A 27,479-nucleotide genomic window follows, 5' to 3' on the forward strand; every position below is an offset into this window, starting at 1 on the left:
GTGGCCAACCCGAAAGGGACGAGCCCGAAGGGAAAGAAGAAGATGGTTCAATGATAGTGTTAGTCAAAAGCAAAGCTAAGCTAAGCTAAGCTAAGTGCATTGACCCTGACTTTGCGTGTTGTCGACTGCAACTTCAGCATCACCGCACGCACATCAAAGAGTGTTGCAACGCAAACACCACGTCAACATATAACACGCACACACGCTCACACTCGAGGCTGCTGACATCAACGTGCGGATCAAGGTGCACACGTGCACGTGCGCGTCACACAAACAACATGTTGTTCACGTCAACGTTTTACAAAAGTATTGTGTCCATCTCGCTACCTATTTCTTCCTTTGATTCGTGCTTATCCTTTGTTTATCCAGGTCGGCCAATTGAGAGCAGATTGTGCTTCGCGATGCCGACCTGGCCGCAGACAGCAGAGTCAAACGAACTTCCTGTTGGTGTCCCAAGACTTTAGTCCAAACTCCACATTTTCACTTCCTGTAGGCGTCCCAATATTTCTGTCCAGTTGGAAGCTTTCGGTAGGAGCGCCACCTTGAGTTCGTCCGGTGTAATGGCATACCTTTTTGATTGACAGCTCAAACTTGACTCTTTGGTGTTTCACTGTTGTCATGGTGACGCAACCCGGCCAACTGGAATCGTGGCGACAGTAAACGGTACGTGTGACGTGAGCCGGGCCTGAGGCGCCACACCGCGCCACACACACACACACACGCTCACACACACACACCGCAGGACAGATGGCAGAGGAAACGCACCGCGAGCCCGTTAACTTTGTACATCAGGATGAAATATGGTTCAAAAATATTTTGATTATGGTTATGTTAAAATCTGTAGTAATATGATTGTGTGTGTGTGCGTGCGTACATTTGACCTTGTGTTTGTTTCAGTATGAGGTGGAAAGCATGAATTTGAAGAATGCAGCCTCAGCAGAAACTCCCAAAGGACCTCCCACTCCTCCAGTAAAGCTATGAGCGTCCTATGTGTGTACCAACCATCTACTTTCTACCTACCTACCTAGCTTCAGTATCTACTAATCCAACCGAGCTAGTTAGCGACTTGCCTACCAATCCGGCCTACTGGGCAAAGTAGCTGCCGACACGGTATGCGGCCGGGTCGGCCCCTTCCCTCCGGTCGGCCCCTTCCCTCCGGCGTTGGGCTCGCGCCCGTCTCGGAGCGGAAAGGCCCGCCGTGACGCACTTTCCTCGAGGAGCCGGGCCCGAGCGGAAGCGGGTTAACCGCCGTTTGCTTTTTCTTTGGCTTTTCCCGCCGTCGTCGCCACATCGTTGTCACAGTCAAACACTTGTTCCCACTTGAAAAAATAAATATATTATATATATTTATATATACAATAATATATTAATATTGTTTATCCTACAAGCCCACTTTACTCTGGTGATAACATTTGAACCTTGGAGCCCAGCAACAACTGACATACGAAGTAAAAAAAATAAATAAATAAAATCAGTTTCATTGTCTGTTAATTATTTTTAATTGCTTTATTTCCATCCATCCATTTTTTAAATGTCATTGTTTATTTGATTATTAATTATTCAAATCAATTTATTTTGAAGGTGAATCACAAATCTTTTTTTTTTTTTTTTTTTTTTTTTTTTTTAATGGCGGTGACGTGACGACATACATCCGCGACATCAGTCCCACTTCGGGCGGGAAACTCCCCCGGTGAGTCATGTCGTAGCCCTGACGTCACTGGAACACGGGACCCGTATGTAGAAGGCGGAAGTAGACGGAAAACAACATCAGCGGCAGCAACGCCACCTACGAAGAAAAGGGGGGGAAACAAAGAAAAGCTACAGTTTTCATTCGTCTTCGGTCCACAAACATGTCTCTGTTCGGCAAGTGGTTCGGCACCGGCGGCGGGGTCAAGGGAGGCAAGGCGCCCACACCCCAGGAGGCTGTCCAGAAACTCCGAGAGACCGAGGAGATGTTGGCCAAAAAGCAGGAATTCCTCGAGAAGAAAATCGAGCAGGAGACCGTGTCGGCCAAGAAGCACGGCATGAAAAACCAGCGAGGTGAGGGGAAAAAACGGACCGCGGTCATTGTCGCTTTTGGAGAGTTGCTTTGCTCGTTACTTAGCACGCGTGCTAACTTGGCGTGACGTGAAGTGGACGAGCGGCCGCCGGAATCCATTTTTAAATCACGGTCACACTTCGGGCACGTCAAAAACCAAAAAGAGAAGAAATAATAAGAAAAACAATGGCTGACGAACCTTCTCACACTCTGTACTTGAAAGCACAACTGTGGCGATTGGATTATAAAAACATATATTTCTTAATTCCCATCCCTGTATTCAAACATTATCTTCAAATTAACAGTGCAAAAAACATAATTTGATTATGATTCAGTAACTGGTATGGGCCGTAAAATGTCAGAAAGTAGGCAAGAATGTTGAGGATTGTTTTCCAAAGTGAAAACAGATATTTGCAAATGTCTCATTTGGATTCAACACAAAGACACTGCCTCGCTTTGCTTTCATGGATGACGACAGAAAACAGAATATTTACTGGTGAGAGGCTGAAATTCGAATGGTTTGAACAATTTTAACTTAAAGCAGACCTTTAAATGATTAATCGATTCTTAAAATAGTTGTCAATTAATCCGCTGTATGCGGAACGTCGCCCGGCCAAACCCGGAAAACGGGTTCGCAGACTTCCTGTGTATGCTGCGCTAACGAGCATGACGTAATCCTTTGAAGCCGAACTTGCGAATGTGGTTTTAGTGATTGGCTGGTGTCTTCGAACAAAAGTTAAATATGTGTGTTTCACGGATTTATACGAATGCGATATGAATGAAGCCTAAACTTCGGCTGTTGTCGTCTTTGGTGGCTCTGCGGTGACCTCTCGTGTCAACAAAAGACATTGTAGACGTATAAAGTTCCTTCGGTGCTTTGTGGCGGCCCCGTCGACCTTTGACCTTCACCCGAGCCGGAAGTAAGTTGGGCATATACCGGATTCGATCATCGATTAGTTGCCGATTAATGGATACATTGCGCCTCTATTTACTTTTGAGTTCTGTTTTCATAAATGTTGGTGTCACAGTGCTTCAGTACATCACTTTAAGAAAAAAATAAATAAATTTACAGAGCAAAAAAAAAATAAATCCTGCAAAACAATAATTTTGTACAGTTATATGGGTGTATATGACCTTAAAAAAGTGCTTGGATGTAACGGACATTTCAGCTGTAACGGTCGACCCCCCGTCAGCCCCGCCCCTTTTAGTCAGTTCCGTCGAGGTTGTACTGTACTTCCGAATGTGGAGGAGCATCGTTGTAAATATTGTGACGGGCAATCAAATTTTTCCGTAAAACGAGTAATTCTGTCCGACGTGTCTGTTCGTAAATCAGCAATCCAGGTGTCAACCTCGAGGCCCGTGGGCCAGATTTTCACATCATTTTATGTGGCCCGCAAAAGCAAATCGTTTGAGTCAACTTCCATGACTCTTGAAAATTTTTGAGCAAATTTTCGTTTGTAATAAATATGTTGAGCTAGCAAGCATTCTTTGTTCCCAAACCCCTTTTTCTGATTTCAACACTAGTTATCCATCAATTTCATGCAATGATGAGGCGATGAAACATTTATATGGCTTCACAGTCGATACGGCCCTCTGAGGGAAACCGTACCAACAATGTGGCCTGTGGCAAAAACGAGTTTGACACCACATGGTAAACATGAAACATTTGGATCATTTGGCAGGGTTTTCTCTTGATTTTCCCTGCATTGCGCGACATGAAGTTAGTACACGCTTGCAGTCATTGTTTACGACAAACCTCTCGCTACGTCACACGACGCTATTCAGATGCACGACGGCGAAACTTGAATGTCGACATAGCTAAAGTGCGACAGACAAGAAAGCGTCTTTGAATAACGACGTCATACCAACAAAATGACTCCTCACAGACATCCGCTTGACTCACACAAACATACAGTGGCGTCCCGAAGCAGGAATGTTTCTATGGCCGTCAAAGAAAAGCTCCAATGTAAAACAAAAAGTACTTCCTCTTAGCAAAAAACTCTACAGTGTAGCGATGCGACAGATACGTGTATCACTGGCAATATTATACATCTAAGCTTGTACTGACATATTGCGGCATCCGTAGACAATTCTAAACCTTTTCGGAAGGCCTCAGTTACTTGCTGATTTGGAGGAAACTGTACTATTTGTGAGGGACGGGAGGCTTTGAATTACGGAAAGCACTACAAAAAGCGTATTACAGTCTCCTAGTCTCAGAGGAAAGAGGCCGCAAGCAGATGGTCAGATAAACGCTAACAATGTTACCTGGCCAGAAATACATCTTGTGTGTTGGTGTAATCCAATCTGATTGCTGCTGTGTGCCCACTCACAGGCCAAATTGTAGACAGATGGGTTAACGTGACTTGTACGTGGCTATGATGAAAATCATTCGTTTGGATGTACATGATGTTTAAAGGCTTGTTTGTTTTCGACCGGCGCTTAGCCGGTCCAATCGGCTTATTCGTTTTTCGAGCTGACCAGAGCGTCCGCGCTCGTCTTTTGGGATGTCTGCCCGCTCGGTGAGCCGCAAAGCTGCTGCCGCGCATTATAATCAGATTAAAAGGAAGAGAAAAAACAAAGAGTCCTGCTTCACTGGGATCGCATCTTTATGGCCTCAACTGAGGCAGTTTTGTTTGGTTCACAACATTTTGGGAGAAATCTGCATTTTGACTGCGTACTCAGAGGATGTGGTGTCAAACCAAGTGTAATCCTTATCTGATTCTGATTCAGGTTTCTGTGGTCAGCAACGAAAAAACACCTCAGTGTTTTAATAAAGAAAAACAGTACAGTATTTAAGAAAAACATAATAGAGAGCACAACCCCAATTCCAATGAAGTTGGGGCGTTGTGTTAAACATAAAAACAGAATACAATGATTTGCAAATCATGTTCAACCTATATTTCATTGAATACACTCCAAAGACAATATATTTAATGTTCAAACTGATAAACATTATTGTTTTTACAAGGCACCATTAATGCTGAAAGGTACATACATGTTTTGGAGAAACATACGCTGCCATCCAAGCAACGTCCTTTTCACGGACGCCCCTGCTTATTTCAGCAAGACGATGCCAAACCGCATTCTGCACGTGTTACAACAGCGTGGCTTCGTCGTAAAAGAGTGCGGGTACTAGACTGGCCTGCCTGCAGTCCAGGCCTGTCTCCCATTGAAAATGCATGGCGCATTATGAAGCGTCAAATACGACAACGGAGACCCCGGACTGTTGAACGGATGAAGCTGTACATCGAGCGAGAATGGGAAAGAATTCCACCTCCAAAACTTCAACAATGAGTGTCCTCAGTTCCCAAACGTTTATTGAATGTTGTTCAAAGAAAAGGTGATGTAACACCGTGGTCAAAATGACCCTGTCCCAGCTTTTTGGGAACGTGTTGCAACCATCAAATTCGAAGTTCATGATTATTTGCTAAAAACAATCAACTTGATCAGTTTGAATATTCAATATCTTGTCTTTGTAGTGTATTAAATCAATTAAATATAGGTCCAACATGATTTGCAAATCAAAGTATTCTGTTTTTATTTGTTTAACAATGTCCCAACTTCATCTGAATTGGGGTTTTAATACGAGAGTACGTAAATAAACTGGTTTTATAAAGTATATTTACTATATGTACTGCAGTATTTGTGTTTTGGATGTGTACCTTTTAAGGGGCGTGGCCTAGTGAGTGATGTCTGGAGCTGGAGTCGGTTTGCCCGGTTCATCTGTGTGTGAGTGTCTGAACGCGGGTTGTGGCCTACAGCAGCACGTTGCGATTCCTCTCACTGCTTTGAGTTCACTCTGTATCGTATAGCGTGTTGTGCAGGGGCGGTAAACACATTTTTGTCACGGCCCACATTTTTGGTACGGTTTACCTCTTAAGGCCGTTATGACCGTGAAACCCTCAAAATGTTTCATCGCCTCAACAAATTGATGGATAACTCGTTTTCAAATCAGAAGTCAAGGATAATAGTTTGTCCAACTGTTGTTCAAGTTACTGCAAAAATGGGTTTGGTAACAACAACAAAAATGCCTTCAATATCTCAACGTTATTTATGACATATGATGATGTGAAATTTGATACAACTTTTAGCAAGAATCATGGAAGCTGACGCAAATTATTTGCTTTCACGGGCCACAAAAAAAGATGTGGTGGGCCAGATGTGGCCCCCGGGCCTTGAGTTTAACATGCCTTGTGTAGTGGATCTGAAGTTTGCTCGGAACTCAAACTTTGGCTCGCTAAACAAAGCCAAAAAATCCTAAGTACCAAAAACCAACTACCCCGCTTACTTGACAACCCCCGCTCCCTACACTACTTGACTAACTGGCTTATTTTAATACTTTACTACTACCCGACTTATTTGACTCGCCCGCTTACTTGACCTTCTGACCCCGCAGCGGCACTGCAGGCCCTAAAGAGGAAGAAACGCTACACCAAGCAGCTGGAGCAGATCGACGGCACCCTCTCCACCATGGAGTTCCAGAGGGAGGCGCTAGAGAACGCCAACACAAACACGGAAGTCCTGAAGAACATGGGCTTCGCCGCCAAGGCCATGAAGGCCGCGCACAAAGAACTGTGAGATAACGCACGCACGCACGCACACATTTCACGTGCATGGGAAATATTGCAAATAGATTGTTTTCAGAATTAACTCATCATTCGTGCATTGCTGTCAAATATGTGGAATAATAATAATTCATTGTCATTTTTGTTTTTATTTATAGCGATGAAATGATAGTCAATTTAAACATTTTAAAAATATGTATGGAGATTTATTTTACCATTTTTATTATCTACAATAAAGCAACTAAACAATTATTGCATTAGCAAACTCTAAAAACCAATGAACACATTTTAAGTAACAATTTTGAGAACAAACAGCCTATTTAATGGCAAAAATAAAAGTTTAACTAGTAAATAGTTACATTTGTGTATTACTTTATATTTAATTGGAAAATATTTTAGCAAGATAAATAAAATGTTAAATCAATACAATACGAATACAAAAATACCCCCAAAATGTTTTGTATTGTATTATGATAAATCAATTTAGGTTAATGACAAATGAATGAAAGAAAACAATTCATAAATGTTTCAATTAACCATCATGAGAGAACACATCTAATTGAATGCAACAATTAATTAACCGATTATTTCATAAAATATGTTCATTTTTTTTCATTGTATAATTGACACTAAATCAGTTAATCAATTATTTGATGATAAATGCATTTTCAAAATACATAATTCAATTTTAATCAAACATTTTTATGAAGAAAAAAAGGCAAAATGAATGCAAAATGTACAGGGCGTTTGATCATTTAACTCAGTGGTGGGCAAACGTTTTTGTTCGGGGGCAATCTTTCAAATGGGCAGCAGGCCCAGGTCAGTCATAGATGAGGTTCAACTTTAATTTGTTTCATTGAGTATTCAAAATCACAACTCAATTGAAAATGTAAATTTATGAAACAAACAATTCTTAGCTTTCTACGTGTGCACGGAAAACGAGGCGTACGTGCGGGCTAATGGAGCCACGTGTGCGTGTCGGGCGGCAGGAACGTGGACAGCGTCGACGACCTGATGTCGGACATCGTGGAGCAGCAGGAGCTGGCGCAGGAGATCACAAACGTCATTTCCAATCCCATCGGTTTCGGGGATCAGTGCGACGAGGTACGACCGCACCGCGTCCTTCTCCGTCGCCGCTTTTTTACGAAAACCACTTCTCGACTCTTCAGGATGAGCTCATGGCCGAGCTGGAGGAGCTGGAGCAGGAAGAGCTGGACAGGAATCTTCTGGAAGTGGAAGGCACGCCGGACGTCACCCTGCCGAGCGTCCCTTCCGTGTCGCTGCCGTCCAGACCAGGTGTGCTCTCCTTTATTTCAAAACCTTTGGAGGACCGAACGGCAGGGAACACCGAGTTTCTAACGTGCTCACCCGCAATAGATTAAAATCCGCAATATTGAAATCATGTTGAAAAAATACATTTGTGTAGTTGTACTCCTCCCACATGTTTTAGCACATTTAAACAAATTAAACGACACTTAACCCTTTAAAACCATTTAGGTGGTATTGGTTGCTTTAGAACCAAAATGGCTGACTTCCTGTCTCTTTTCAGGCACGGCTTCTTGAGACTTTTTTTTGTGGGTCTACTCACGACAGACATGTCTACCGAATTCCGTCTTGCTAAATCAAATTGGCTTCAGAGGCTGAATTTTTTTTTAGAAAATAATTACTACGAAGAAACGCAATTTCAATTTTGAACCAAAATGGCCGACTTCCTGTGTCTTTTCAGGCATGACCTCTTGAGACTTTTTTGGTTCATCTATTCTTGATAGACATATCCACTAAGTTCAATGTTGTGTAGTCAAACTGGGCTCACGGGCTGAATTTTAAAAAAGAAAATGAAATCAAAAATCCAGGATGCGCTACCAAGAGTTAGCCAACTTTTTTTCCAAATTGAGCGCTACATGGCTGCTTTAGAACCAAAGCGGGAGACTTGCTGTTTCTTTTTGGGCGTGGCTTCTTAAGATTTTGTGGGTCTGCCTGTGATCGTGATTGTCGTAAAATTTCATGTCGCTAAGCCAAAACCGTTTCAGTGGCTGGTTTAAAAAAAGAATCATAATAATTACTATGAAGAAACAAAGCAAATTTTAAAAGAGTGTCTTCGGCAAAAATGACCCTAAAATGAGCCAAAATGGACGACTGTGTCTTTTCAGACATGGCTTCTTGAGACTTTGTTGTTAATGTACTCAGGATAGACACATCTACCAAATTTCATGTTGCAAAGTAAAACCTTTTTTTGTGGTTTTATAAAATTGTGATAATCTGTGTTAGGAGTTCCGTGATGACGTCTTTGTCACGTTTTTGTTCCGTTTCAGCCAAGAAGCGGGAGGAGGAAGACGAGGCGGACATGGCGGACCTGGAGGCCTGGGCCACCAACTAAACTCAAGCGGGCAGACGAGGGACTTCAGGGGTGCTCCCCACCTCGCCGTCACCCTGAAGTATGAACTCATGCCAGCCCGTATCGTGATCGGAGTGCACCAGTGCATACTTTCCAGGTGGAAACAGTCAATGTGAACAATCAGCTCATTTGTGTGCACAGGTGGTACCATCCAAAACCTGAACAATGACACCACTTGGATATTTGTGCTCCTTATATTGTTTTAAAAAAAGGGGGGGGAAGACATTTAGGTGAAGATGGAGGGATGCGGAAGCCACTATCCTGTCCTGACATGCAAGTTTTATAATCTCGCGCTTCAAGTTGTGCTGTTCAATAAACGAATGCTGCCAGACTAAACCAGCAAAAAGAACTCCCTTGATTGAAGGAGGTGACAGCGGACGAACAACAGTTCCACCTCCACGCGCACGTTACAAACATGCTACAAGATAACGCCTGTAGCCTTTGAAGATGGAGGCCACCGTACGGGCACATTGCATCACTTTGTGTGTGTGTGTGTGTGTGTGTGTGTATGTATTCATGTGAGAGTGTGCGTCAGTTTAGTCGGTGTACCAGGAAATCGGGCACTGACAAAAGTTCCGTGTTGTTTGGAACAAAAAAATGACATTAAAATGCCTTTATTTTTTTTAACTAATTGATTTGTTTGTAATTAATTAATTAATTATGGCGGCACGGTGGGCGACTGGTTAGAGCGTCTGCCTCACAGTTGTGAGGACCGGGGTTCAATCCCCGACCCCGCCTGTGTGGAGTTTGCATGTTCTCCCCATGCCCGCGTGGCTTTTCTCCCACATCCCAAAAACAAAAACATACATGGTAGGTTCATTGACAACTCTAAATTGCCCGTAGGTGTGAACGTGAGTGCGAATGGTTGTTTGTTTGTATGTGCCCTGCGATTGGCTGGCAACCAGTTCAGGGTGTACCCCGCCTCTCGCCCAGAGATAGCTGGAATAGGCTCCAGCACCCCCGCGACCCTTGTGAGGATAAAGCGGCTCAGTAAATGGATGGATTAATTAATTGTGATTCATGCGTTAAAGTCGCACCCCTAATTTATTTGTGTGTGTGTGCGTGTTTGTTTTACGTTTGTGTCTTTCTGTAAACTTGTTTGTGCGTGTGACAGTGTGTTTGTGTGAGTGTGTGTGTGTGTGAGTGTTTAAGCATTTGTGTTTTTGTGAGTTTGTGACTGTGTGTACGCGCGTCTTTTTGAAAGTGTTTGTGTGCATTTTCATGTATGTGTGTGTGTGTGTGTGTGTGTGTGTGTTTGGGCAGTTTTGTGCGAGTGTGTTTGTGTTTCTAAAATGGAGTTGAGCGCGTGTAAAAAGTGCAGTTAAGGATCGGATTTATCACGAGCGTCCGTCTGTCAATAAGTGATCGATCCGTAGTGAAACATTTGCCACGTTGTGATTGGTTCATCCTTTGCATAAACAAGTTCAAGGTCCAATCGTGTTACAGGGGAACGGTCCCCGAAAAACGGGGACAACGTCCAAGACGAGTTCATATTTGAGTTAAAAATATATATTTTTTAAAGTGTGTCTACTAATTCATGCTGTTTTTCTATTTAATATTCATTTAAATATATTTTTAAATGTATGATGTGAAATAGTTTTGGACCCCCCCCCCCCCAAAAAATGTTTTTTTTAATTAAATAAAGGCTAGATTAATGCATTATCTTTATAATACATTCTCATTTTAAATTGTAGTTGTAACTTAATTTTAATTAATCATTAATTTAAAAAATTAAATATTTATTTGCAATGTATATGGAAATCGGTTTTATGACTGTTTTATACTTATTTGCAATAGTTTAACCAGTCATTTAATTAGATAAATTTATTTTAATAAATAAAATTCAAAAAAACTAATTTGACAGAAGAAGAAAAAATTCATTATTTTAGTAATTCATTCTCATGTTAAAATTGTATTTTTAAACAAAATAATTATTACATCTTGAATTAATCGACCTATCTAATGAAATGTGGGCTCTTTGTATTGATAAGATTGTTTTTCACTCGTGTTTTATTATTTGCAATGAATTTAGCAATTATTTCATGCGCTAATTGACTCAAAATTGATGCTGAAAAGTATGTGGCAGCGGTGGGATTCAAACCCACGCCCCCGAAGAGACTGGAGCCTTAATCCAGCGCCTTAGACCGCTCGGCCACGCTACCCTGACTGTGCCTTCTTTTTGTTACATTATGTTACTCAAACTATTTGAGCAACATTAAATAACAAGTCTTGGTAAAAGCTTTCTAGATATCTGACTATGTCACAAATATACGCTTCTATACTGGAGCAATGAATGTTTTTTTTTTAATTAAAAAAAAAAATGTCCTTAGTAACAGGTCAAAACATTTATTGTAACAAAGTCCATCGAGTCATACCTCAAACAGAAGTGCATGATGACAGCCTTCCAGATCCAGAATTCTTATTTCACTGAGTATTATTTGATGAAGTAATACCTGAAAAATAACTAATTGTTATCAAACTAAACTCTGGACCAAAATCCAATTGCAACTGAGTTCATCGAGTCATACCTCAAATGAAAGCTCATGATGAGAGCTTTCCAAGGTCCACAATTGCTTTCTCAATCCACCCTCATGTAATGACATCATGACAACAAATATTTTTTTGTTCTCAAATTTCACTTTAAACAGGTCAAAAATCTACCAGGAATTGCATCAAAGTACATCAGGTCACACATCAAATCAAAGTTTTGTATCATACTTACCAGACCTGTGATTGTCTTGCCTATCCGCCCTCACATTAGGAAACAATGACCCCCCCCCCCCCAAAAAAAATACAATTCTTGCAAGTGGCACAGCGGCAAGCGCTTAAAGATGTGAGTGGAGGAGCAGCTGCTCACAGCGTGATCGTACAGGACACCCACAGAAACCACTCAAACTTGCAGCATTCATAACAACGGAGACCGACGTGGACTAACACACTCCAAATGGCCTTAAATGATTTGACAACGCACCGATGCAAAGATCAGAATCAGAATCATCTTTATTTGCCAAGTATGTCCAAAACAAAAATACACAAGGAATTTGTCTCCGGTAGTTGACAAAGATGTTTTGCCTGCTGCTCATTTAGCACCAAGCGTCCATGGAAATATGTCTCTTGTGTTCTGTTTAACCATTCAGTGTTAGTTTTGCAAAATGCAAAATCATCATTTACAGGTGGTTAGTTCAAGGAAGCCATTTTAGGTGGTCTCTGCTACAAAATGTTCGTTCGTGTAAACACACCTCGGGTTTGCTCTATGTGAGTCCATGTGCATGATTGTGTAAGTGTGTCTTTGGATTTGTGCGAAGTTTGTGTGCGCATTAGTTTATTTGTGTGAGTTTTTGGGGAAACCCCAATTTATTTTAGGGGGGCTGAAGATCGATTTCAGGGGTGCTCAGACAATAAAACTTCACCATTAACACAGAATACCAAATAAGTTGGGAGGGGCTTGAGAAGTTTTTAGGGGCCTTCAGCCCCCCTAAAATAGGCCTAGTGACGCCACTAGTGTGAGTTATTGTGTTTGCGTGTATTTTTGTTTGAGTGTATGCGTCTTTGTGTAAGTGTTTGTATTTTTGGTTGTGTGTGTCCCTGTCTTCTATTTTACGTTCTCTAAAAACATCCGTTGTGCAATACGGTATAGAAGTAGTCGATAGACGCCGTGTGAGAGTTCAACAAGATCTGTCGTAACAAGCGAGTACGTGAGTTAAAACTGTCCGACCGCTTCCACACGAGCCAGTTCCTCCCACCCGCATGCTGTTCTTGAACGCATCATTCCCAGGGCGTGTCTATGCCATCTACCTGACCAATCACGTCACGATTATTCTGGGCGGATGTGCTCCCGCAGCCAATGGGATTAATAATTCGCCCTCCGAGTACCGCCCCCAACCCGGTAAAGCAACGAGGGCTTGGTCGGCGTGGATAAAAAGCCCGGCGACATGTTTCGGTCCCTCCTCTTTGCGTTCGCACATCGGCCAGGCTGCTGCCGCTTCGCTCAACCGACCCTCAGCAACACGCCGACGCGTAAACATGTCCGAGAAACTCCCCTTCAAAGTTGGTCAGTGGCGCGTTGTCGTTGTTAAGTATTGAGTTTTGTGTGCGTGTGTGTGTGTGTACGGCGAGGGCTTCGATGAGTAGTTAGCTCGCTAGCATGTGCGAGCGGCACAATGACTACGAGACGTGAAGTTGTTGTTTTTTTTAACACACTTTTATTGCGCTCGTAACAACCTCGCGATCCACGCTAACTTTAACGCTCCGTGTGTTGAACTGCACAGACAGCGTGTGTGTATTTACGTCGTGTTGGGCGAGTTTTATTATTTTTATTATTTTTTTTGGGGGGGGGGGGGGGGTTTACATTTCGCAGTGAGTGAACAATTTTGAAACTGGTCGTCGCAGCTGCGTTGGATTGGGGCTATTGTAGTTTGCAAATGTGGCGAAGCGCCGCGAGTCTGTGTATTCGAACTTCAACTCCCATGATGCTTGGTGCCCCGCCCCTTCCTTGCCTGCCTGATTGACAGCGGCAGACTCGTAATGTCACACGCGGTAACTGCACAATAAAATGCAAAATTGATGTCAATTAATGAAAGTTTATTTATTAACAAGTCAACTCAATTTTACTTACTCGAACTGATATATGATTTATAGTGATAATGGAAACATTTTTGAGTTTAAAAGTAATGGGGGGAAAAATATTGAATCTTCTATTAATTAATAGGAAATATTGTTAGTTATTCTGTTTGTTTTTACATTTCCTACTCCTTTTTGGACCGGCTGTAGCTACATGGTGTTTCAGCATGGGATATTAATTTGTAATTTCTTTTTTTTTTTTTTCTTCTGCTTGTTCAAAATAAAGTTAACTCATTCCTATGTATCCATTCTTTTTAAATTTTTTAAAGACTTATTTCACGGCCAAATTTATATCACGTATTTAAGGATGGGCGAGTTCCCATGCAAGGCATTGGTACTCGTCTGTTCCGGCCTTATTTCAAGATATCGGGTACTCGTGAAGGTTGCCGAAACCAGCCACCGATACTTAGTAATTAAATAGTAATGCACTTTTAAAGAATTCACTTTTTTTTTTTTTTTAATTTTACTGACACAAAAGCTCTTCATGGTAGCAGATGTTTGCGAATGTGTCTGATCATTTTGCACATTCTGGAGTTTTTCCCCCCAATCGTATTAACAAAAGTCATTCACATTTCTGCATGGGAATCTTATTCTTATATACTGTATTTTGTGTCATGTAAGGTGAAACGCACGCGTTGCTCAACACCGTGCGGTCAGATAAGAGCAAAAGAGGCAAAGTCCGCACGTCCGTCAAAAGTCAAACTTGTTCAGCGCATCATCAAAGCGGCTCGTGATTGATTTACTGCCTGTCAATCTGTCACCCAGACCTTCAAAGCGGTTTCTATTTGACCGCCAGTTTATCAGTGTTGGAACGTCACGCGGGTAAAAGCAGAAGGAGTCGACTGTCTCACCGACGCACCTGTGTACTGTTTTAGGGGCTATTTTGGTTTGAGGGAAAGCGAAATAAATCTGAAATCTCTTTTGAACTGTTGTAAAGTTTGCCTTCAAAATGTCAGACTTTGTTTCTCTGAAACCTGCACAAAGCTACATTCCATCTGTTCCAGTTATCAGTATGGTACAAGTAGAGATGTTTGCTATCACTTTTTTCCCAGACCGGTACTAGTACGAGTATTCCCTCCTGAGTACTTGGAGGTACTGATACCGCGAGTACTCTTGATGCATACAATACCAATGAAAACAATGAGGGATCGTTGTGAACGAAGACCTTTCTTTCTTCCTGACGCACATGATGATCAAACGGCCGCAGTTTAGCTTGTTTATAGTAGATTATTTTTTGCTTGAAGTATCAGTGGCTGGTATCGACAGCCCCCACGAGTACCTGATACCTTGAAATAAAGCCAGGTTAAGCCCGGTACCGATACCATCGTGCAAGTAGCGCTAGCGGTATGCGGGGCTCCATGTAGTGGTTCGCGAAAGAGTCCCTGCCTAAATCGAGTTGACTTGTATTCAACGTTTTAGTCCAAAAGTGTGGCATTTTGTGATGATGATGATGATGAGGTGACGTTCACGTTTGTTGTCCGTCCCTCAGCTGACACCAGCCTGGCCGAGTGGGGGCGCAAGGCCATCGACATCGCCGAGAACGAGATGCCGGGGCTGATGAAGATGCGCGAGATGTACGGCGCCGCCAAGCCGCTGAAGGGCGCTCGCGTCGCCGGCTGTCTGCACATGACGCTGCAGACGGCCGTGCTCATCGAGACGCTCACCGCGCTCGGAGCTGAGGTTTGCAGGCGAAACCTTTTGAATGCTTTTGTGTGAGCTCCGTTGGTGCTTCTTTTTCCTCATGAAACATCACAAGGTGTTTGCGTGTGTGGCTTTTCTGTCTGAGATTGTGTGTGTAGTATTTGTGTGCATGTAGCGTGTGTATGCAAATGTGTAGCATCTACGTTTGTTTGTGTGTTTGCCCAGCATTTGTGTTTAGCATCTGCGTGCGTGTAGAATCTGTGCGTGCGTGTAGTCTTCGTTTGTTTGTGTTAAATGTTGTTCTGTGTGTACTTCGTTATACAGGTGTCATCCCACTTGTGTATGGCGTGATTGTGTGTGAATGTTGTGTTGCCCCTTGAGGCGTTGCAGCGCAGCCGTCCGTGTTGCGGCTGTGTCAAAAGGCGGCAGAGAGCAAAAGGCGGTCGTCTGCACTGAGTCGACACGACGACGATGATGACTCGGCGTTTTGTTGACCGCCAACACGCATTCTGAGATTGTTCTCAGTCAAATACCACAATTTGCTATTTTGTTTTCTTTCTTTAAAATATTGTCGTCGTCCCCCAGGAAGATATTTGCAAGCATAACGTTTTTTTTTTATCCAAACACTCAACATTCAAAGAATACTCTCTATTTGTAATATTACCATATTATTCTTGAATGAAACTTTCTTGGGGGGGGGGGGATCTTTTGATACACAGGTTTGTTTTCATAAAAATGACACTTTGCAATTTGTTTCTTCTTTCAAATATTTTCCCCCAAAAATACTTTTTTTAAAATTATTTTCCCTGAGAAAATATTTTTCTGATAAGATTCCAACAAATCCAACCCCCCCCCCCCCCCAATACATTAACTTTTTCAGGAAAAAATGACCCATAAGATAAAAAAAACATTTCCCACCCCTCTAAATTCAGATTTCATTTTTGTCCTTGTGTTCCTGTCCCAGGTTCAGTGGTCTAGTTGTAACATCTTCTCCACTCAGGACCACGCTGCTGCCGCCATCGCCAAAACCGGTGTACCAGGTGACCAAAAAAACTTGACCTTTACAGTGTTACCGCACAATTTGGCAGGTTTTTCAGCCATTGTTACAGTGCAGTGGACCCCAACATTCATGAGTCCGCATTCAATTTCACTTTTTTGGACTTTTTGCCCGTCTATGCTGTTTGGCATTACATGTTAGCATTAAGCTAGTGGACTAAATGCTGAAGTTTGGTTGAACAATTTGACCTTCAAATATAGAATATTTCTTTGATTTGTGTCAGTGACAAACGGCAGAAGAAAATGGATGACAAACAGCTTGAAGCAAGCACACTTAACCTCTTATTTGGAAAATTGCAGGTGGGAGAGAGAGAGAGAGAGAGAAAACGGGCCCTCAGCAATACTTGTAAAAAAGTGTTTTCAATAAATACATGTTTCTAAAGTGTGCGGAAGAACCTCCTATTGAGGATTTTCACCTGTTGCGGGTGGGCGGAACATAACCCCCACAATAAACGGGGGTTCACAGTGTTTGACCTTTATACTGCCGACACACAAACGACCCGCCTTGCGTACGCAGTGTACGCGTGGAAGGGGGAGACGGACGAAGAGTACATGTGGTGCATCGAGCAGACAATCTACTTCAAAGACGGACAAGCGCTCAACATGATCCTGGACGACGGGGGGGACCTCACCAACCTGGTCCACAGCAAGTACCCCAAACTGCTCAAAGGTACACGCGCGCAACCGTGTACTGCTCGACAGTCGACAGTACATCGTCACTCGTAGTCCCAATAAAAGCGTTAACATTTGTGCCGGCTCATCACATCACTAGTGGCCATCGTATGCGACCTTCGTGATGTTCTAACACTCGAACCAGCCCGTGACTATTCTCATTCACGCGGGTCATTTGGTTCTCGGGGCATCGACTCGATCGCAACTGAACTTTTCTGTTCGTCTTCGATGTTCTTTCGCCTGTCATCCGAGCAGGCGGCGTCAGTTCATGCGACAGGGCTTCGCACACGGCTCTCTCCCATACGTGGTGAGGGGCACGCCTCGAAGTTGGAGCATAAATAGTTGAGTTTTGCACACAAACTCTGGCTAGTGCGTCCTCACTAAGCCTTGTCGCATGAACTGATGACGCCTGCTCGGATGAGGTGCGAAACTTCTTCGAAGACAAACGGAACAGTCGAGTTACAATCGATTCCCAACCCTGAGAACTCAAGAATGAGAGAATAGTTTTCCAAGGAAACCCTCGTAATCACAACACAAAGTAAATGCCGTAGGAATTTCAAAGTTGACCGTTTTCGTGACGAAAAAGTTGTATTGTTTTGATAAATTTATATTTTTTAGAGGGGGGTGGGTAGTGATATGAAAGTACGTTGCGTTTGGTTCAAGAAAAAAAGTAATCTTAGAACAGTTGTATTTTTATAAGCTAGTTTAATGAGGAAAGTCACATTTTGAACAAGTGAGTTTCAGAAATACAATTCCATTCTCAATGAGACCTTTTTTTTTAATGGGAAATATTCATTTCATCTTAAAGATTATTCTTGGAAAAAACAACTTTGTTCTTAGGGTGACAAACAATTTTATTTATGGCCAATGTGCCGCCTGTTCGAATTCCACTTGCCGAATACAAAATGTCAATGAGTTGCTTCACGTATTGTTAGCCCTTGAGCAATAAACCAAACTACGTTGAGGCGTCGCAGCGCGGTTGTCACGAAAGGCCACGACGATGGCGACGACTGCGTCTTATTGACCGCCAACGTGTACCGGTTCCTGTCTTTTCCGCGACCGTGGACCGCCGTCCGCCCAGTGTGTTTAAGCGTCCGTGTGTGTACCAGGCATCCGCGGCTTGTCGGAGGAGACGACCACGGGCGTCCACAACCTGTACAAGATGATGAAGAAGGGAGAGCTCAAGGTGCCCGCCATCAACGTCAACGACTCCGTCACCAAGGTAACGGCTGACTCGAGTCCACCATACATTTGGGAGCAAAACTCGAGACTTAAAGCTTGTGAGAAACATTTTTAAGGGAAAGGAATACAGAAAAGAAAATAGATGTTTTTTGTATTTAGACAGGCAACAAATTGCTTCTCGGATAGCTATTATCACCTCATTGATGATGGAAAAAAAACAAAACCCAAATAAACACATTTTCTTGAAAAATTAGATTTTTGGGAACACCATTTTTCCTTGGGGTTCAGAAAGTATTTGTCTAACATTTTCTCAGGTGTAGTAAATAGACATTTGGGATGTTTTGAATACGTTTTACTTTCTTTTCTCAATCATTCCTATAAAATTCCTACACCTCGGGGGAAAAATATTTTGTCCTGACAAATGCAAACGTTCACGTAAGATGACTGCTTTTAAAAACGACTTGAAAACAAGACTCATTTGGTGGTACTTTTTTTTTTGTCTGAAAAATACAACTGTACTTGGAATAAATGTTTTCTCAAATATGATCATTCTGGTAAGAGTCCTATTCTCTCAACAATCTTCTTTGTCGTAAACACGATAAATCTATATAGGCTTTAAAATATATATTGTCTCTTCCTCCCTTTGGGTTTTGAGATTCCTTTTGTTGTACTATTGTGTAATAACCCAAAGACACCTTCGTACCTATAAAGAATCATTTTGACGTGACCGTGTGAGAAGGAACGATTTCATCCGAACGCGTCTCGCTACCCTCTTAGAGCAAGTTTGACAACTTGTACGGCTGCCGCGAGAGCCTCATCGACGGCATCAAGCGCGCCACCGACGTGATGATCGCCGGCAAGGTGGCGGTGGTGGCGGGCTACGGCGACGTGGGCAAAGGCTGCGTGCAGGCGCTGCGCGCGTTCGGAGCCCGCGTCATCGTCACGGAGATCGACCCCATCAACGCCCTGCAGGCCGCCATGGAGGGTAAGGAACGGCGCCGGACCGCGACGCCTTTTCCTCGAGTGCGTTTGGGAGATTTTAAGGGGAGTTGTGCAAAATTTTGAAACAAAGGTTGAACTTTTTGGCCAAAATGTGTTTGGGGCAAAGACAACAGTGCTCATCACCCAAAGAAAGCAACAAAAAAACACCGCAGCTCCGGTAAAGCGCGGCGGCAACAGTGTGATGCTTTGCAGCTGTTTTTATTCAGCTGGAGGTGGGACCTTTCTCACTGCGGAGGGAATTATGAACGCTTCCAAATAGAAGTCAATGTTGGCTAGGCCTGTCACGATAATGGTTACTATATCGACTTATCGTCGGAGGAATAAAATGGACACGATAGTTTTTCCGGACTCGATAAATTGTCGTCGTCGTGGTTAGCCGAGAGAGTTGGACGGCTGCGTCGTCAGCCGCTCGCGGAACGCCGGCGTCGGCTCCGCCCGCTACGCCGCAGCCTCGCTCCATCTGCAGCGCGTCCGTTCACACTTGTGGCAAAATGAAGTGTTGTGTTCGCAAGCCAGCGAGCTGGCCCGCGACCTCCGCTGCGGCGCAGTCGATCAATGTATATTTGATTGACCTGGGTTTACATGGAGACTTTCCCCCCCCGCTGTTTATTTTTTACTTCCACTTGATATTTTGTTTTCCCCCCAATGGAGTTGCACAGGTTATAGGTCGATGGTAGAGTGTTTTGAAGGATTTCTTTTGGTTTGGTTTAGGCTACGAGGTGACCACCATGGACGAAGCCTGCCTGGAAGGCAACATCTTCGTCACCACCACCGGCTGCGAGGACATCATCCACGGGCAGTAGGTGGCGCCGCGACACAAACGGTCTCCCGGCTCGCTGCGATGGCATTTTGCTGACGTTCGTTCGCGTCCCCCCGCAGTCACTTTGAGAGCATGAAGGACGACGCGATCGTGTGCAACATCGGACATTTCGACTGCGAGATCGACATGAGCTGGCTGAACGACAACGCCGCAGAGAAGATAAACATTAAGCCGCAGGTTAAACAAACTGACAAAGGCTAATACATCCGCTTATAGTAATGCTAACAAACGATGCAAAACGCCACAGACGGATAGAAATTTGAGCGCAACTTGTATCTCGAGGCACACGTGTCTTCTGAAATGACAAAATGAGGCAAAAAAGCTCACTCCCGCAACGTTTCATTACATTTGCATGAATAAAAACTGGAACGAAGTGGATACATGACAAACAAAAAAGCCCGGAGGGGTACGGAAAACTCATTTCACTGTTTTTTGCAGGTGGACCGCTATCGGATGAAGAGCGGGCGCCACGTCATCGTGCTGGCCGAGGGCCGCCTGGTCAATTTGGGGTGCGCCATGGGACACCCCTCGTTCGTCATGAGCAACTCCTTCACCAATCAGGTGCCTTCGCCAACAATTTCAAATTGCCACAGTAAATACAAAGTGTTGACTTTGAAAATGGAGGATGAGTGCAATTATTTCAATGACTTTCTCAAAGTAATGTTACTCCTTACATTTGATTACTATTTGATGATTTTTTTCTTCATTTGGAATGAATGACCCTTGGCGCTTTCCTCAAAAGTGAATTAAAACCTAAGAACATTATTTGGGAATTAACCATTTCTTCTTTCGACAATTACCGATTAAACTGTTAACAAAACAACAACATTCGTTGTGTGTTCAGAATGTAGAAAACCACCAGCACATCATATGACAGCCCACATAAGGGAATGTTGTGTACGAAAGTCGAAACTGTACAAAAGTCAAAAAAGCTCCAAAAGCGAGCCAATCGCAAGCATCTGCTTTAGATGTGATAAATGTATATATTGCAGCTATTTTTCAAATGGAAAAAATTTTAACCATGGAAATTTCCAAAAGCAACTAATTAGTTTACACATGGAGTACATTCACATAAATGTTGTAATTGAATTAAACAATCTCCTTATATTTACAGTGTTGGGTAACTAATTACATGCATTTGTATTCCTAATATTTGTGCATTTTGCGGTGCAGGTTCTGGCTCAGATCGAACTGTGGACCAACACGGCCAAGTACCCCGTGGGCGTCTACTTCCTACCCAAAAAGGTCAGACTGCGCTTAATACTGTAGAAGGTTCTAGAGCTGTGCTTGGCGAACTTGGGAAATGTATGGAAATGTTTGGGGGGGGGGGCACAAAAAAATGATGCAAATTTAATTTACATTTCAGAGAAAACTAAAGCCACTTAAGTTGACATTGTACAGTTTGGTTGAATTGGTGATTCTTTGGCCTACCACTAGAGGGAGCCTGCCTCACAAACTTATTACTTATAAGTTTTATATCAATTGTTTGAATGATTGTTTTTTTTGCTGTCAAGTCCGGTAAGCCGGTAAACTCCTCCCGCCGCAAGTCACCGACAGCTTTTCTTTTTGCACACATCATAATCATCAATGCAGCCCTATGGGGGGCACAAGTCAGTGCAAACTGTAGGCCGGTCCCAAGCCCGGATAAATGCAGAGGGTTGCGTCAGGAAGGGCGTCCGGCTTAAAACCTTGCCAAACGTTCATCCAAAGAATTCCATACCGGATCGGTCGTGGCCCGGGTTAACGACGTCCGCCACCGGCGCCGTCAACCTGCGGGGCGCCGTTGGAAATTCAGCTACTGTGGGTCAAAGTCAAAGAAGAAGAAGAGGAGGTGGAAAGCGGGTTCTTCGGCAGAAAGAGAAGAGGAAAACACAGAGCCTAGAACTGAATGTGGGGACTTCGAATGTTGGGACTATGACAGGAAAATCTCGGGAGTTGGTTGACATGATGATGAGGAGAAAGGTTGATATATTGTGTGTCCAGGAGACCAGGTGGAAAGGCAGTAAGGCTAGAAGTTTAGGGGCAGGGTTTCAATTATTTGACCACGGTGGAGATGGGAAGAGAAATGGAGTCGGGGTTATTTTGAAAGAAGAGTTGGCTAAGAATGTCTTGGAGGTGAAAAGATCGAGTGATGAGGCTGAAATTTGAAATTGAGGGTGTTATGTGTAATGTGATTAGTGGCTATGCCCCACAGGTAGGACGTGACCTAGAGGTGAAAGAGAAATTCTGGAAGGAGCTAGATGATGTAGTTCTGAGCATCCCAGACAGAGGGAGAGTCGTAATTGGTGCAGATTGTAATGGACGTGTCGGTGAAGGAAACAGGGGTGATGAAGAAGCGATGGGTAAGTTCGGCATCCAGGAAAGGAACTTGGAGGGACAGATGGTGGTAGACTTTGCAACAAGGATGCAAATGGCTGTAGTGAACACTTTTTTCCAGAAGAGGCACAAACATAGGGTGACCTACAAGAGCGGAGGTAGAAGCATGCAGGTGGATTACATGTTGTGCAGACGATGTCATCTGAAGGAGGTTACCGACTGTAAGGTAGTGGTAGGGGAGAGGGTGGCTAGACAGGAAAGATGACGACTCTGGTGGTGGGGAGGAAGATTAGGAAGACAAAGGCAGAGCAGAGAACCATGTGGTGGAAGCTGAGACAGGACGAGTGTTGTGCGGCTTTTCGGGAAGAGCTGAGACAGGCTCTCGGTGGACGGGAGGAGCTTCCAGAAGACTGGACCGCTGCAGCCAAGGGGATCAGAGAAGCAGGCAGGAGAGTACTTGGTGTATCTTCTGGCAGGAAAGGAGAGAAGGAGACTTGGTGGTGGAACCTCACAGTACAGCAAATCATACAAGGAAAAAGGTTAGCTAAGAAGAAGTGGGACACTGAGAGGACCGATGAGAGGCGAAAGGAATACATTGAGATGCGACACAGGGCAAAGGTAGAGGCGGCAAAGGCCAAACAAGAGGCATAGGATGACATGTATGGCAGGTTGGACAGTCAAGAAGGAGAAAAGGATCTATACAGGCTGGCCAGACAGAGGGATGGAGATGGGAAGGATGTGCAGCAGGTTAGGGTGATTAAGGATAGAGATGGAAATAGGTTGACTGGTGCCAGCAGTGTGCTTGCTAGATGGAAAGAATACTTCGAGGAGTTGATGAATGAGGAAAATGAGAGAGAAGGGAGAGTAGAAGAGGCAAGTGTGGTGGACCAGGAAGTGGCAATGATTAGTAAGGGGGAAGTTAGAAAGGCATTAAAGAGGATGAAAAATGGAAGACATTTGATGACATTCCTGTGGAGGTATGGAAGCATCTAGGAGAGGTGGCTGTGGAGTTTTTGACCAGCTTGTTCAATAGAATTCTAGTGCGTGAGAAGATGCCTGAGGAATGGAGGAAAAGTGTACTGGTGCCCATTTTTAAGAACAAGGGTGATGTGCAGAGCTGTGGGAACTAGAGAGGAATAAAGTGGATGAGCCACACAATGAAGTGATGGGAAAGAGTCGTGGAGGCTAGACTCAGGACAGAAGTGAGTATTTGCGAGCAACAGTATGGTTTCATGCCTTGAAAGAGTACCACAGATGCATTATTTGCCTTGAGGATGTTGATGGAAAAGTACAGAGAAGGTCAGAAGGAGCTACATTGTGTCTTTGTAGATCTAGAGAAAGCCTATGACAGAGTACCCAGAGAAGAACTGTGCCACTGCATGCGGACGTCTGGAGTGGCAGAGAAGTATGTTAGAATAATACAGGACGTGTACGAGGACAGCGGAACGGCGGTGAGGTGTGACAGAGGAGCTTAAAGTGGAGGTGGGACTGCATCAGGGATCAGCCCTGAGCCCCTTCCTTTTTGCAGTGGTGATGGATAGGCTGACAGACGAGGTTAGACTGGAATCCCCGTGGACCGTGATGTTTGCAGATGACATTGTGATCTGCAGTGAAAGAAGGGAGCAGCTGCAGGAACAGTTAGAAAGATGGAGGCATGCATTGGAATGAAGATTAGCCGAAGTAAAACAGAATATATGTGCATCAATGAGAGGGCTGGTGGGGGAAGAGTGAGGCGACAGGAAGAAGAGATAGCGAGGGTGGAGGACTTGAAATACTTGGGGTCAACCGTCCAGAGCAATGGTGAGTGTGGTCAGGAAGTGAAGAAACGGGTCCAAGCAGGTTGGAACGGGTGGAGGAAGGCGTCAGGTGTGTTATGTGACAGAAGAGTCTCTGCTAGGATGAAGGGCAAAGTTTATAAAACAGTGGTGAGGCCGGCCATGATGTATGGATTAGAGACAGTGGCACTGAAGAGACAACAGGAAGCAGAGTTGGAGGTGGCAGAAATGAAGATGTTGAGGTTCGCTCTCGGAGTGACCGGGTTGGATCAAATTAGAAATGAGCTCATCGGAGGGGCGGCCGAGGTTCGATGTTTTGGAGACAAAGTTAGAGAGCGCAGACTTCGATGGTTCGGACACGTCCAGAGGAGAAATAGTGAGTATATTGGAAGAAGGAGGATGAGGATGGAGCGGCCAGGCAAGAGAGTGAGAGGAAGACCAAAGAGAAGGTCGATGGATGTCGTGAGGGAAGACATGATGGCAGTTGGTGTTCGAGAGGAGGATGCAGGAGATAGGATGACGTGGAAAAGGATGACGCGCTGTGGCGACCCCTAACGGGACAAGCCCAAAGGAAAAGAAGAAGATAATCATCATCATCATCAATGCTGCTACACTTGTGAAGGGAATAAAACCAAAAGCCTCCCCCAGCGACGTCTCGTATGATCGTCTGAAAATTGCGAGGGTTTGTGTGTGTGTGTGTGTGTGTGTGTTGGGCAGGGGAGGGGAGGTTGTATACTGCTAAGTGCAAAGATTGCCTTCTTCATTTGTCCGTGGTTTTCAAAGCTAACAAATGTGGGTTTAGACAAACGGATTCATACACATATGACGATACTATGTGCAAAGTTAAGCAGCCCAGACACATTGGAAGAGAGTTATATAGGAAAACAGACTATCGTTCAAATAAATGCCAATGAGATTGATTCATATTCTGTTTGGGGCTATCGTTTTACATGGGTAAATGGGTTTGTTTTGCTTTTAAATAATTTGCAAAATACTGTGACTAATCATAAATGCTAGATTTATATGATAGTGGTCCACTTATGCAATCCTTTTTAAATGCATGTTAATCATTACGTTGTGGTCATGCCCAAAAGCGAAAGAGGGTTAGGGGCCCCTTACAATAACAACTGGCCCCCCTTAATCGAACAAAGGATCAAATAAAAGTCGAGGCTGTTTTTAAAAAAGAAAAACATTTTAATGGACGCAGACAAACTTCTGCTCTCACGGGAACATATCTAGCATATATCATATTTTGAGTCGCTGTCAATGGAAAGTGTGGTCGGCCACGCCCGTGCTGCACCTCCGCCAAATCGCGTTGTTGCTCACACCGGTGCTACGAGTGCAAAAGTTACTGTCGGGCCCTGATTGCGGTACATCGCGACTCGGCGAGCTACGATTTGTGGGAAATTTCCAGCGCGCTATATAGGGTGCTGAATTTGGGACACCGCTACAAAATGGCATCACCGCTATGATTGTGCTTCAGACAGCAGCTGTGTGCGACGACTTTTTGCCTTTCAGTTATTTTTGTGGGGGAGGAATATTTTTTTTCTGGTTTGTTTTGAGTTCGTTTTCAGTCGTGTCATTTTTTTGTTTTGTGCTCCCTTTTTTTTCTATTTATCAGTTTTCTCTTTTCATTTTGTTTGTTTGCTGTCCCCCCCCCCCCCCCCCCCCTTAAGTCAAGTTCCTTTATCTAGTCTTTTTTTTTTCCCCCTTTCCACTCATTTTTTGGCTGTATTTTTTTTCCTATTTCACTCTTCACTTTTTCTGAATGTTTGCTTTTGTGTTTTTTGCACGCGCAGTTGGACGAGCAGGTCGCGGCGGCGCATTTGGACAAACTGGGCGTGAAGCTGACCAAGCTGACTGACAAGCAGGCCAAGTATTTGGGGCTCCCCGCGGAAGGACCCTTCAAGGCCGACCACTACCGCTACTGAGGAGGGACGACGACGGAAGACGACCGCCGTAGAAACCCGAGCGTCCTCGGCGGCCGCCGCTTTTGCTCATCTGCTGCCGTTCCCTCTCCTTAACGGAATGGGAGCCCCCTGCCCCATCCGGACCGTTAGCCTTTTTAGCCAGCTGACGAGTTGCTGCGGCCTTATTCCAGTTCGCACTTAGCGGTCGCTCGGACCGCCATCGGGTCAGAAGAGAGGATTCCTAATGAGGTCTTAATCTTTCATTACTGTAATTAATTTAATTTGACTTGAACGGTTCCTTTGGCGACTGCGCTCTGAACTCGGACGCTTTGCAGCGTCTGTGATGATTGTTGACAATAAACACGGTGAGTGACTGTGTGTGTGTGTGTGTGTGTGTGTTCTCACTACCAAGGAGTCCGCACATTAGATTTGCCTTAGTTATACGGGAAAATAAATGATATAGAATTTACAGAAGATACAGAAAAATGTTGCTATTTTTTGAGTTGTCAATTTCATATATTTTCACAAATCGATATTATTGGTCGCTCCCCTAGTGGGGCTGCCGTTTCTACAAATGATTGGCTTATCAGAAGTGTTAAATGGCTCGCTCTGGGTGATGCAATGTTACTGTAACTGTTGCTCGTATTGTTTAGTTTTCCTTAAAAGTGATTTGGTTTTGGACGTGCTAGGAATCCGACTGACTCCAGCGATCGTGTGCATGTGTGTGTGCGCACACTACCGGAATAAAAGTTTTAGAACGCCCCAATTTTTCCAGCTTTTTAAAATTGTTATTCAGTTCAATTTCTCATTTTATTCTGAAGTGAAAGCACAGAACAAACGATTCAAGTTACAAAAGAAGTCATGGAATCAATCTCCAAACCAAAATGTTTTTCGCGTGGTGCGTTTTCAAAGCCGAGCTTTACCTGATGACGCCGTCCACACACTGCGCTTCTCCGGCAGGTGGCGGTGTGCACTGTAAAATGTCATTGGAACAATAAAAAAATTGGATGACGTCAGTTTGGAATACAACTAGATCAAAAGTCCAAAAGTAAAGTCACGTTATCAATGAAAGATCGCTGTCAAGCCCCGTTTTGAATATTTATCAGCAAAATGTACAACCTTAGCGGCTTGCCTTTCTGTGACCCTTCCGGTCTCTCTGTTCCAAACTGCTGACGAAAGGCAGAAAAGTGGACGTCCTGGGAGTTTAAATTGCGCCAATAAGCAATGGGGGTGCACTAGCACTACTAAATATGCGTTTAATATTTGTAATTTGTTTTTATATCCATCCATCCATTTTCTGAGCCGCTTATCCCCACTCGGGTCGTGGGCATGCTGGCGCCTATGCCAGCTATCTTTGGGCCAGAGGCAAAATATTGGTGGTTATTGGGGGTCCGGTTTGGTGGCCTCAGAATTGCATCTCTGCTTTTTGTAGACAATGTGGTTCTGTTGGGTTGATCCAGCCGTGATCTCCTACTCACTGGAGCGGT

At 43.9% G+C, this 27,479-nt stretch overlaps 2 protein-coding genes and 2 non-coding genes across 4 annotated transcripts; 3 read left to right on the forward strand and 1 right to left on the reverse strand.

Moving 5' to 3' along the window:
* The first annotated feature begins 1,710 nt into the window (after nt 1–1,710).
* LOC133408635 (charged multivesicular body protein 4b-like) lies at nt 1,711–9,334 on the forward strand. The gene is made up of 5 exons (XM_061687728.1): nt 1,711–2,040; nt 6,435–6,612; nt 7,593–7,707; nt 7,773–7,899; nt 8,916–9,334. The coding sequence occupies exons 1-5, from the start codon at nt 1,851–1,853 to the stop codon at nt 8,978–8,980; spliced, it is 675 nt and encodes a 224-aa protein (XP_061543712.1). The 5' UTR covers nt 1,711–1,850; the 3' UTR covers nt 8,981–9,334.
* Nucleotides 9,335–11,078: 1,744 nt separating this feature from the next.
* trnal-aag (transfer RNA leucine (anticodon AAG)) lies at nt 11,079–11,160 on the reverse strand. Its single transcript has one exon. It is a non-coding gene; the product is annotated as a tRNA-Leu (tRNA).
* Nucleotides 11,161–12,930: 1,770 nt separating this feature from the next.
* On the forward strand, nt 12,931–26,366 carry ahcy (adenosylhomocysteinase). The gene is made up of 11 exons (XM_061687906.1): nt 12,931–13,049; nt 15,108–15,298; nt 16,224–16,299; nt 16,833–16,985; nt 18,097–18,209; nt 18,947–19,154; nt 19,883–19,970; nt 20,051–20,168; nt 20,430–20,552; nt 21,165–21,236; nt 25,882–26,366. Exons 1-11 carry the CDS (start codon nt 13,022–13,024, stop codon nt 26,011–26,013), a joined length of 1,302 nt encoding a protein of 433 aa, XP_061543890.1. The 5' UTR covers nt 12,931–13,021; the 3' UTR covers nt 26,014–26,366.
* On the forward strand, nt 15,628–15,764 carry LOC133409346 (small nucleolar RNA SNORA17). Its single transcript, XR_009769394.1, has one exon. It is a non-coding gene; the product is annotated as a small nucleolar RNA SNORA17 (small nucleolar RNA).
* Nucleotides 26,367–27,479: the final 1,113 nt, after the last annotated feature.

This window comes from Phycodurus eques, chromosome 10 (assembly GCF_024500275.1).
Source record: "Phycodurus eques isolate BA_2022a chromosome 10, UOR_Pequ_1.1, whole genome shotgun sequence".
Taxonomy (NCBI): Eukaryota; Metazoa; Chordata; class Actinopteri; order Syngnathiformes; family Syngnathidae; genus Phycodurus; species Phycodurus eques.